This window comes from Salmo trutta, chromosome 14, assembly GCF_901001165.1.
Source record: "Salmo trutta chromosome 14, fSalTru1.1, whole genome shotgun sequence".
Classification (NCBI taxonomy): Eukaryota; Metazoa; Chordata; class Actinopteri; order Salmoniformes; family Salmonidae; genus Salmo; species Salmo trutta.
Window position 1 is genome coordinate 9,313,195 of NC_042970.1, and position 12,763 is coordinate 9,325,957.

The window sequence follows — 12,763 nt, forward strand, 5'->3', positions numbered from 1 at the left end:
AGGGTTTAGAGTCTCCTGATGTCTTTGTCCAGTGCCAACTGGTTTAATATGATTGTAAATCAATATATCTGGGACAGATCGTCCTTGGTTGTCTTTTTTTTTTAGAATGCATAAACAGTGTACAAAACATTAAGAACACCTTCCTAATATTGAGTTGCGCTCACCCCCCTCCCCTCAGAATATTCTCAATTCATCAGGACATGGACTCTACAAGGTGTCGTAAGCGTTCCACAGGGATGCTGGCCCATGTTGACTCCAATGCTTCTCACAGTTGTATCAAGTTGGCTGACTGTCCTTTGGATGGTGGACCATTATTGGTACACTGGAAACTGTTGAGTGTGAAAAACCCAGCAGCGTTGCAGTTCTTGACACAAATCAGTGCGTCTGGTACCTACTACCATACCCCGTTCAATGACACTTAAATATTTTGTCTTGCCCATTCACCCTCTGAATGACACACATACATGTCTCAATTGTCTCAAAAAATATATAAAAATCCTTCTTTAACATGTCTCCTCCCTTCATCTACACTGATTGAAGTGGATTTAACAGGTGACATCAATAAGGGATCATAGTTTTCACTTAGGTTCAGCTGGTCAGTCTGTCATGGAAAGTGTTCCTAATGTTTTGTCCACTTAGTGTAGGTCAAGAACGGATGAATTTAAACTCCAACTTTCTGTCACTATAAACCACCGATAAACCTGGAACAATGGATTCACACTTCATTCTTTCATATTTTGTTCCAATAATTCACAGAAAGACGTATTTCTTCGTGAACTAACGGGTCAACAGAATCACCACGTCCCATGACGTCTGTTAAGCAGAAGGTAAAAAAATAAACAAACGCAAATCGCAGAGTCTTGAAACAGACATCGTAAGCTCTAACTACTGAACTTTCAGATATAAAAGGAAAATGTATACGCATATTTACAGGTGGGTTGAAAGTGAGCCTCGTGGGTTATCAAGGAGTTTCAAAATTTAGAAAAACCATCACAAAAAGTCCCTGTTCGTTCTCCTGCAGAAATCCCAGTTGAAGAATTCCAACTTAGAGGAACTCCTCAAAGCTTCTAGAAATCCTCCAAAAGCGATATCTGAAAAAAATAGGTAATATTTGTAAGGTTATGGAAGTTAGAGGTGGTGGTGTCTGCCAATCAGGGTGTGGGGGAGGTGGTGGTGTCTGCCAATCAGGGTGTGGGTGAGGTGGTGGTGTCTGCCTATCAGGGTGTGGGTGAGGTGGTGGTGTCTGCCAATCAGGGTGTGGGTGAGGTGGTGGTGTCTGCCAATCAGGGTGTGGGGGAGGTGGTGGTGTCTGCCAATCAGGGTGTGGGGGAGGTGGTGGTGTCTGCCAATCAGGGTGTGGGGGAGGTGGTGGTGTCTGCCTATCAGGGTGTGGGTGAGGTGGTGGTGTCTGCCAATCAGGGTGTGGGGGAGGTGGTGGTGTCTGCCAATCAGGGTGTGGGTGAGGTGGTGGTGTCTGCCTATCAGGGTGTGGGTGAGGTGGTGGTGTCTGCCAATCAGGGTGTGGGTGAGGTGGTGGTGTCTGCCAATCAGGGTGTGGGGGAGGTGGTGGTGTCTGCCAATCAGGGTGTGGGGGAGGTGGTGGTGTCTGCCAATCAGGGTGTGGGTGAGGTGGTGGTGTCTGCCAATCAGGGTGTGGGGAGGTGGTGGTGTCTGCCAATCAGGGTGTGGGGGAGGTGGTGGTGTCTGCCAATCAGGGTGTGGGGGAGGTGGTGGTGTCTGCCAATCAGGGTGTGGGTGAGGTGGTGGTGTCTGCCAATCAGGGTGTGGGTGAGGTGGTGGTGTCTGCCAATCAGGGTGTGGGTGAGGTGGTGGTGTCTGCCAATCAGGGTGTGGGGGAGGTGGTGGTGGTGTCTGCCAATCAGGGTGTGGGTGAGGTGGTGGTGTCTGCCAATCAGGGTGTGGGTGAGGTGGTGGTGTCTGCCAATCAGGGTGTGGGGGAGGTGGTGGTGTCTGCCAATCAGGGTGTGGGTGAGGTGGTGGTGTCTGCCAATCAGGGTGTGGGGGAGGTGGTGGTGTCTGCCAATCAGGGTGTGGGGGAGGTGGTGGTGTCTGCCAATCAGGGTGTGGGTGAGGTGGTGGTGTCTGCCAATCAGGGTGTGGGGGAGGTGGTGGTGTCTGCCATTCAGGGTGTGGGGGAGGTGGTGGTGTCTGCCAATCAGGGTGTGGGGGAGGTGGTGGTGTCTGCCAATCAGGGTGTGGGGGAGGTGGTGGTGTCTGCCAATCAGGGTGTGGGGGAGGTGGTGGTGTCTGCCAATCAGGGTGTGGGGGAGGTGGTGGTGTCTGCCAATCAGGGTGTGGGGGAGGTGGTGGTGTCTGCCAATCAGGGTGTGGGGGAGGTGGTGGTGTCTGCCAATCAGGGTGTGGGTGAGGTGGTGGTGTCTGCCAATCAGGGTGTGGGTGAGGTGGTGGTGTCTGCCAATCAGGGTGTGGGTGAGGTGGTGGTGTCTGCCAATCAGGGTGTGGGGTGAGGTGGTGGTGTCTGCCAATCAGGGTGTGGGGGAGGTGGTGGTGTCTGCCAATCAGGGTGTGGGTGAGGTGGTGGTGTCTGCCAATCAGGGTGTGGGTGAGGTGGTGGTGTCTGCCAATTCAGGGTGTGGGGGAGGTGGTGGTGTCTGCCATTCAGGGTGTGGGGGAGGTGGTGGTGTCTGCCAATCAGGGTGTGGGGGAGGTGGTGGTGTCTGCCAATCAGGGTGTGGGGGAGGTGGTGGTGTCTGCCAATCAGGGTGTGGGGGAGGTGGTGGTGTCTGCCAATCAGGGTGTGGGGGAGGTGGTGGTGTCTGCCAATCAGGGTGTGGGGGAGGTGGTGGTGTCTGCCAATCAGGGTGTGGGTGAGGTGGTGGTGTCTGCCAATCAGGGTGTGGGTGAGGTGGTGGTGTCTGCCAATCAGGGTGTGGGTGAGGTGGTGGTGTCTGCCAATCAGGGTGTGGGTGAAGTGGTGGTGTCTGCCAATCAGGGTGTGGGGGAGGTGGTGGTGGTGTCTGCCAATCAGGGTGTGGGGGAGGTGGTGGTGGTGTCTGCCAATCAGGGTGTGGGGGAGGTGGTGGTGTCTGCCAATCAGGGTGTGGGGGAGGTGGTGGTGTCTGCCAATCAGGGTGTGGGTGAAGTGGGGGTCTTGAAGAGGCCAGTCTTTCTGAGGTACCGAACGAGGAGAGGCACTGACACCAGAGTAATGCTGATACGGAGAGGAGCGAAGAGCTTGTGGACGGCGTACGCCAAGACAAACGTACTGGTCCCCGCCGCCAACTTGGACTGAAGCAGAGATTCACTAAAACCTATCTTGTACAGGATGGCAGCCATGTCAATCCCACTGTGGAGAGAAAACACACGTTATTGGAGAGAAGTATAACAGGGATCATTTCATTTTCATCGTTATTTTATGATGTGAAGCACTTTGTTACTTGTATTGAAAAGTGGTATACAAAAAGTTTACTTTCATTAAAGAAAAACATGCATAGGCCACTATACATTTTCATTTAACATGGTGACATGTGAAATGGCTTCCTATTCCCTACATAGTGCACTGCAATGTACTAACACAGCACTATAGGGTGACATTTGAGAATGCATCATGTCTCTCCCCACAGTGATTATCTGGGTTGATAGGGAACTGGAGCGCCATGCTGGCCAGGAAGGTGTTGAGTCCAAGGGCCATATTACTGCCATCAGGGGAAATCTGTGAGCAGGGTGATAATCTAGGCTCAATCCCCCTGGCATGCAGATGACTGGTCACAGCCGGCACAGAGCCAGTAGAGAGCCAGCAGGCAGTCAGAGATAGGACTCACATAACCGGGCCCACATAACAGGCCCCACATAACCGGGCCCACATAACAGGCCCCACATAACCGGGCCATGGGCCCACGGCTACAGACAGTCTAACAACGGATTTTCTTACATTACACCATCAATCGATGACCTTCTCTCTATAGTCATTACACCATCAGTAGAAGGCCTTCTCTCTATAGTCATTACACCATCAGTAGAAGGCCTTCTCTCTATAGTCATTACACCGTCAGTAGGCCTTCTCTCTATAGTCATTACACCATCAGTAGAAGGCCTCCTCTCTATAGTCATTACACCATCAGTAGGCCTTCTCTCTATAGTCATTACACCGTCAGTAGAAGGCCTCCTCTCTATAGTCATTACACCATCAGTAGAAGGCCTTCTCTCTATAGTCATTACACCATCAGTAGAAGGCCTTCTCTCTATAGTCATTACACCATCAGTAGAAGGCCTTCTCTCTATAGTCATTACACCGTCAGTAGGCCTTCTCTCTATAGTCATTACACCGTCAGTAGGCCTTCTCTCTATAGTCATTACACCATCAGTAGAAGGCCTCCTCTCTATAGTCATTACACCATCAGTAGAAGGCCTTCTCTCTATAGTCATTACACCATCAGTAGAAGGCCTTCTCTCTATAGTCATTACACCATCAGTAGGCCTTCTCTCTATAGTCATTACACCATCAGTAGAAGGCCTCCTCTCTATAGTCATTACACCATCAGTAGAAGGCCTTCTCTCTATAGTCATTACACCGTCAGTAGAAGGCCTTCTCTCTATAGTCATTACACCATCAGTAGAAGGCCACTCTATAGTCATTACACCATCAGTAGAAGGCCTCCTCTCTATAGTCATTACACCATCAGTAGAAGGCCTTCTCTCTATAGTCATTACACCATCAGTAGAAGGCCTTCTCTCTATAGTCATTACACCATCAGTAGAAGGCCTCTCTATAGTCATTACACCATCAGTAGAAGGCCTCCTCTCTATAGTCATTACACCATCAGTAGAAGGCCTTCTCTCTATAGTCATTACACCATCAGTAGAAGGCCTTCTCTCTATAGTCATTACACCGTCAGTAGGCCTTCTCTCTATAGTCATTACACCATCAGTAGAAGGCCTTCTCTCTATAGTCATTACACCCTCAGTAGAAGGCCTTCTCTCTATAGTCATTACACCGTCAGTAGGCCTTCTCTCTATAGTCATTACACCGTCAGTAGAAGGCCTTCTCTCTATAGTCATTACACCATCAGTAGAAGGCCTTCTCTCTATAGTCATTACACCGTCAGTAGAAGGCCTTCTCTCTATAGTCATTACACCATCAGTAGAAGGCCTTCTCTCTATAGTCATTACACCATCAGTAGAAGGCCTTCTCTCTATAGTCATTACACCATCAGTAGAAGGCCTTCTCTCTATAGTCATTACACCATCAGTAGAAGGCCTCCTCTCTATAGTCATTACACCATCAGTAGAAGGCCTCCTCTCTATAGTCATTACACCATCAGTAGAAGGCCTCCTCTCTATAGTCATTACACCATCAGTAGAAGGCCTTCTCTCTATAGTCATTACACCATCAGTAGAAGGCCTTCTCTCTATAGTCATTACACCGTCAGTAGAAGGCCTTCTCTCTATAGTCATTACACCGTCAGTAGGCCTTCTCTCTATAGTCATTACACCATCAGTAGAAGGCCTTCTCTCTATAGTCATTACACCCTCAGTAGAAGGCCTTCTCTCTATAGTCATTACACCGTCAGTAGGCCTTCTCTCTATAGTCATTACACCGTCAGTAGAAGGCCTTCTCTCTATAGTCATTACACCGTCAGTAGAAGGCCTTCTCTCTATATCCAATGGCATGTGAAATGACAATGCAGTGTGCTTAAAGTGCTATAGAAGTTTAAAATAAATCTATGTAAGGCCTCACACAGTTTGGGATCAACAGATCCGTGACGACTTGAGGAGACGAATGCAATGTTTTTAAATGTAACAAATAATGTTGAAGTCTTGCTTCATACATTACCTGGACACAGCAAGGTAGAACATTCCCAGAGACATGAGGGAGATGCATATGTGGAAGGAGACTCCAACTGCTCCGTACTCCTTAAACACCTTCTTCAGCTGCTGGGCCTTGCTAGGTTTGTCCTCTTCGGGCTCCGGTACCTTGGGCTCCTCAGGGACCTTGGCTGAGGCTTCCTTTGGAGTCTGGTCCTGGTTGGGTCAGAGAGAAAGAGCGATTATTTTTTATTTATCCTTTAATTAAAAACTCGGGAACGTCACATTGAGATCGACTCTTTTTAAAGTGTGCCCTGGTCAAGGAATAGCAACACTGGTTCCACATATAAAACAGTAATAGAAAGTTTTCCATACAGTCTTTGTATTAGTTGAGACTCAGTTAACATTTTGAAAACGGACTACAATGTGTCAGCCTCAGCCGATGAGTCAGCAGAAAATAAACAGAAGCAGGTACAATCAGTCAAACTACAGGGCATTCGTAAAGTATTAGGACCCCTTCACATTTTCCACATTTTGTTACGTTACAGCCTTAATGTCAAATGGATTATTTTTCGCTCTTTTCCTAATCAAATACACACACACACACACACACACTTGCAAATTTATAAAAAATGAAATATCACATTTACATAAGTATTCAGACCCTTTATCAATATTTTGTTGAAGCACCTTTGGCAGCAATTACAGCATTGAGTCTTCTTGGGTATGATGCTACAAGCTTGGCACACCTGTATTTGGGGAGTTCCTCCCATTCTTCTCAAGCGCTGTCAGGTTGGATGGGGAGTGTCGCTGCACAGATATTTTCAAGTCTCTCCAGAGATGTTTGATCAGGTTCAAGTCCGGGCTCAGGAAGGTCCCCAAGAACACAGTGGCCTCCATCATTCTTAAATGGAAGAAATTGGAACCACCAAGACTCTGCCAAACTGAGCAATCTGGGGAGAAGGGCCTTGGTCAGGGAGGTGACCAAGAACCCTATGGTCACTCTGACAGAGCGCCAGAGTTCCTCTGTGGAGAAGGGAGAACCTTCCAGAAGGACAACCATCTCTGCAGCACTCCACCAATCAGGCCTTTATGGTAGAGTGGCCAGACGGAAGCCACTCCTCAGTAAAAGGCCCATGACAACCTGCTTGGAGATTGCCAAAAGGCACCTAAATACAGACCATGAGAAACAAGATTGTCTGGTCTGATGAAACAAAGATTGAATTATTTGGCCTGAATGCCAAGTCTGGAGGAAACCTGGCACCTCCCTATGGTGAAGCATGGTGGTGGCAGGATCATGCATTTCAGCAGGAGGGACTGGGAGACTAGTCAGGATCGAGGCAAAGATGAACTGAGCAAAGTACAGAGAGATCCTTGATGATAACCTGCTCCAGAGAGCTCAGGACCTCAGACTGGGGCGAAGATTCACCTTCCAACAGGACAATGACCCGAAGCACACAGCCAAGACAACGCAGGAGTGGCTTCGGGACAAGTCTCAATGTCCTTGAGTGGCCCAGCCAGAGCCCGGACTTGAACATCTCTGGAGTAGAGGTCGACCGATTATGATTTTTCAACGCCGATTATTGGAGGACCGAAAAAAGCCGATACCAATTAAAATCGGACGATTTTTATTTATTTGTAATAATGACAATTACAACAATACTGACTGAACACTTATTTTAACTTAATATAATACATCAATAAAATCAATTTAGCCTCAAATAAATAATGAAACGTTCAATTTGATTTAAATAATGCAAAAACAAAGTGTTGGAGAAGAAAGTAAAAGTGCAATATGTGCCATATAAAAAAAGCTAACGTTTAAGTTCCTTGCTCAGAACATGAGAACATATGAAAGCTGGTGGTTCCTTTTAACATGAGTCTTCAATATTCCCAGGTAAGAAGTTTTAGGTTGTAGTTATTGTAGGAATTATAGGACTATTTCTCTCTATACGATTTGTATTTCATATACCTTTGACTATTAGATGTTCTTATTGGCACTTTAGTATTGCCAGTGTAACAGTATAGCTTCCGTCCCTCTCCTCGCTCCTACCTGGGCTCGAACCAGGAACACATCTAAAACAGCCACCCTCGAAGCATCGTTATCCATAGTTCCACAAAAGCCGCGGCCCTTGCAGAGCAAGGGGAACAACTACTTCAAGGTCTCAGAGCGAGTGACGTCACCGATTGAAACGCTATTAGCGCGCACCACCGCTAACTAGCTAGCCATTTCACATCGGTTACACCAGCCTAATCTCGGGAGTTGATAGGCTTGAAGTCATAAACAGCTTAATGCTTGAAGCACAGCGAAGAGCTGCTGGCAAACGCAGGAAAGTGCTGTTTGAATGAATGCTTACGAGCCTGCTGCTGCCTACCACCGCTCAGTCAGACTGCTCTATCAAATCATAGACTTAATTATAACATAATAACACACAGAAATACGAGCCTTAGGTCATTAATATGGTCGAATCAGGAAACTATCATTTCGAAAACAAAAATGGTATTCTTTCAGTGAAATATGGAACCGTTCCGTATTTTATCTAACGGGTGGCATCCATAAGTCTAAATATTGCTGTTACATTGTACAACCTTCAATGTTATGTCATAATTATGTACAATTCTGGCAAATTAATTACAGTCTTTGTTAGGAATAAATGGTCTTCACAGTTCGCAATGAGCCAGGCGGCCCAAACTGCTGCATATACCCTGACTGCTTGCACAGAACGCAAGAGAAGTGACACAATTTCCCTAGTTAAAAGAAAGTCATGTTAGCAGGCAATATTAACTAAATATGCAGGTTTAAAAATATATACTTGTGTATTGATTGTAAGAAAGGCATTGATGTTTATGGTTAGGTACATTGGTGCAACGACGGTGCTTTTTTCGCGAATGCGCTTGTTAAATCATCACCCGTTTGGTGAAGTAGGCTGTGATTCAATGATAAATTAACAGGCACCGCATCGATTATATGCAATGCAGGAGACGCTAGATAAACTAGCAATATTATCAACCATGTTTAGTTAACTAGTGATTGTTAAGATTGATAGTTTTTTATAAGTTAAGTTTAATGCTAGCTAGCAACTTACCTTGGCTTCTTGCTGCACTCGCGTGGCAGGCTGACTACCTGTTACGCAGGCTCCTCATGGAGTGCAATGTTAGGCAGGTAGTTAGAGCGTTGGACTAGTAACCGGAAGGTTGCAAGATCGAATCCCCGAGCTGACAAGGTAAAGATCTGTCGTTTTGCCCCTGAACAAGGCAGTTAACCCACTGTTCCTAGGCCGTCATTGAAAATAAGAATTTGTTCTTAACTGACTTGCCTAGTTAAATAAAGGTTAAAAAAAAAAAAAAAAACGGCCACAATCGGTGTCCAAAAATGCCGATTACCGATTGTTATGAAAACTTGAAATCGGCCCTAATTAATCGGCCATTCCGATTAATCGGTCGACCTCTACTCTGGAGAGATCTGAAAATAGCTTGGCAGCAACACTCTCCATCCAACCTGACAGAGCTTGAGAGGATCTGCAGAGAAGAATGGGAGAAACTCCCCAAATACAGGTGTTCCAAGCTTGTAGCGTCATACCCATGAAGACTTGAGGCTGTAATTGCTGCCAAAGGTGCTTCAACAAATTACTGAGTAAAGGGTCTGAATACTTTTGTAAGTCTTTTTTTTTGTTTGTTTGTACAAATTTGCAATTTTTTGTAAAAAATGTGTTTTTGCTTAGTCATTATGGGGTAGTGTGTGTAGATTTGGGGGGGGGGGACAATTTTAATACATTTTAGAATCAGGCTGTAATGTAACAAACTGTGGAAAAAGTCAAGGGGTCTGAATACTTCCTGAATGCACTGTACGTAGCCTAAGTGTCTCGGCACGCAGGGCAACATGCATGGGAAGTAGTACATGGACGAGCTGCTCTTCAGGCTACAGTAAAAAAAAAAACACAGCATTATAAATGAAGGCTCTGGAGAAGTCATACTGCAATGGACTCCAATAGATGATAGGTAATGTTATGACCAATAGAAATCTAGAAGCGGCTGCCACAGCAGGGCAGGAAATAACTAGCCCGCATCACCCTCACTGTAATTTTAGAAATATATTTTTATAACAATCAGTCATCCGAATCTCCCTGCTAAAATGTCCTCTAAGCAAGTTTCAACTGATCACTAAAATAGATAGCCACATGGCTCTGTCTCTCCTCTTGTTGTTTTTCTATTTGACCCCAACAACACGGGGTGAGGCCAGGCCAGGCCAGTGACGCACCACAAGCTTCTCCAACAATAGACAAAGGCTAAAGAGGCAGAGAGAAGGACAGACACGGACTGCTTTCCAAGCCAGAGAGGAACAGAGCAGAGCAGAGCAGGCAGGGAGCAGCCGTGGGAAGGTCATGTGAGTGAGTGGTATAGGGAGTATTGCCAGGGAGGCGACAAGAACAGAGGGACTGTGTGTGTGTGTGTATGTGTGTGATAACAGCTTTTGAGAGGATGCAGACGGCAGACAAACACACAGCACCACCCTGACCCGGCCCAGCCCGCCACCCTCGCTAGCACATCTGCTACTTTGAATGAGAGGGCCGAGGACAAACATACCAGCATTAGTTAAGCCCTCATATGTCATGAAGTTCAAGCAGAATGTTGCTATGTTATAGGTGTTAGAAATCCAGTTAATTAGGCCTATACGTCGCAGGGGCTTCCAGCTAAAGAACAAGTCTTTACCGTGGACCTCACAGCAGTGCTATTAACACAACATTATGTCTATTCCCATCTGTCCACCGACAGTTTTTCCTTTTAATGATGACTCAGGACCTTGTGTCAATGTTCCTGCTGTTTTCAGAACAAACCAGTTATAGCGGAAAGGGGAAATGATTATGATTTACTAAAATAAGAGTATACTCCATTATCCCCTAGAGTTCATCATATCCTCAACGTATTTATTACAGGCTCAATAATAGATGAGTAGAGCTTGACTGAAGCGGTGGCCAATGGGTGCGTTCGTATATTCTCTCTGGCCATCTACTCCGATTTCAGAGCTCTCTCGTCTGAGTGCGCAGAATAACTGATGAATTTACAAACGCTCGTTGAATATGTCCGGTGTCAGTAAACGTCGGGGGGGGAGGAAACGTCATTAAATTGTTGCCAGCAGCACAGTTACAGTCACCAACGCTCTGGATAACATGAAAACATCCTAACCAGCTCTACTAGGGAGAGTAAAATGTTCAGAGTGAGCTGTTCTCTCATTGTGTCTGGAAGTAGCTAGCTGACTTTAGCCAGTTAGATCGGGTGTTTGACCGCCGGTTTGAGATCAACTCCTCCACCAGACCTTCCAGTGTGCGCTCTGAACGCTCAGAGAAACGCTCCGGATTTACCTCAACACTGGACAAGGGTGGGAAATGAACATGAATAACACGTTATACATCACCCAGAGTAGTTTTAAGTTTCCTGATAGTTGTATCCAATAATTGCCTATAGGTTTTTGTACACCAAGCTACCTATAGCTAGCTATAAAGTAGAAGCCCACAGGGACAGCATTAGGCCTCCTGTCCCTTCTGATCCACCCGGTAGCCAGACATCACGTTAAACAGACCGCCGTCTCTGCGCGTCACGTTACTTACATAACATAGCTGCAATGTACAGGACTGACTTCATAATGTGGAGTAGGCCAATTACTTGTAACAAACTAGTATTTCAATCCGTGTAGAAATGTAATTAGTGTGGTTTATCAAAACAACAAGCAGAGAACAGCAGCTGTTGACTCGACAACCCTACGCGGGTTCAGGTCGTGGTGTTTGGTGTAGCTAAGTGGGGCATGACTGCTGGTCAAACATAGTTACATTCAGTGACACGGAGGTTAAACAAATACCATTCAAAGTTAAACATTTACCCCTTTGAGACCTGAGGTCGGGTCTTCCAGGCCTTTCGGCGCGGCAGCAACAGAGGACAGATCCCTCATTGGTACAGTCGATGTGGGACAGACGCGATGCCTGCAGACCTGCGCACCAGACGTCAACAAAACAGCTTCACGTCCATCTATATGTCGTTTCTGTCTGTTTTGGCCTCCTGTCGTCCGATGTAGCGGTAAGCTAGTGTTACAATATGTAGGGCTGAAGATAGTTTTGTTGGAGAAATTTAAAGCGAACAGGGTTACACGAGGTAATTGTTCCCGATGCGTGATTATGAAACGAACCGAGTCCCAGTTTCTGATGGAAAACATGTCCTTCTCCCTCTTTTCTCGCTGTCCATCAGGTGAAAGTGCAGAACCGTCCCGACCACCACGGACATGTCCACAAAACGCTCGGGAGCAATTGAACGTACGTCTGTTACGCAACGGCCAGGTAACGTCAGCTGCTCTGTGGGTTTCAAGTTGCGCCGCTGTCCTCCTGGTCGTGGAGTTTAAACCCAACGCCGTGGCCGACAGCCTCGCTCCACGACACAAAAACATGGTTCCCGTCGCGAAAACTACACACAAAGCCCGGTCTAGAAAGCGGATGAATTTAAATAACAATGAACATTAGACGAGGACGCTAATAAACGTTTAGAAGAATAGCGTAGACATGAATAACAGGTTGATAGCGCTGTCAACACGCTGTCCTCATCTCCTCTGCTGATTACAGTCACACAGCCAATGAGGACATACACTGTTCCACCAATAACGAGCCCGTTTGGAAGGAGTAAAAACCTTAAAGTTACAACAATACATGTAACCTACATTATGCCCTATGTAGTTGCGCACTCACTGATCCTTGCTATAGTGACATGGAGCCTAATATTATGTGATAGGCCAGATCAAAATGTAATGTAGGCAACATTACGGCTATGTATTTACCTTAATTATGCATATTTAACTATGTTTGGAAGCAGACAATAGACCATTTATAAACTGTCATTTTAAACCAATATGTGATCAATATCAACAACAAATGCTATGTTTGCCACTGCATTTAATCAGCCGTCTGCTCTCTCCCTGTTTACCACAGTAGGGCAG

General features: G+C 46.3%; 1 protein-coding gene across 1 annotated transcript; it reads right to left on the reverse strand.

The window, feature by feature from the left end:
- Positions 1-3,094: 3,094 nt before the first annotated feature.
- Positions 3,095-12,763, reverse strand: LOC115207346 (uncharacterized). The gene is made up of 3 exons (XM_029774367.1): positions 11,663-12,763; positions 5,816-6,003; positions 3,095-3,328 (listed from the first exon to the last, which is right to left on the reverse strand). The coding sequence occupies exons 1-3, from the start codon at positions 12,218-12,220 to the stop codon at positions 3,109-3,111; spliced, it is 966 nt and encodes a 321-aa protein (XP_029630227.1). The 5' UTR covers positions 12,221-12,763; the 3' UTR covers positions 3,095-3,108.

Bases quoted from the DNA above. Each gene is read 5' to 3' on its own strand.
- LOC115207346 (XM_029774367.1), bottom strand. From the start codon at position 12,220: ATGTTTTTGTGTCGTGGAGCGAGGCTGTCGGCCACGGCGTTGGGTTTA. The intron at 6,004-11,662 runs GTAAATGTTTAA...TGACCCAACCAG, and splicing joins CGACCTCAGGTCTCAAAGGG to GACCAGACTCCAAAGGAAGC. The intron at 3,329-5,815 runs GTAATGTATGAA...TTCTCTCCACAG, and splicing joins TTCTACCTTGCTGTGTCCAG to TGGGATTGACATGGCTGCCA.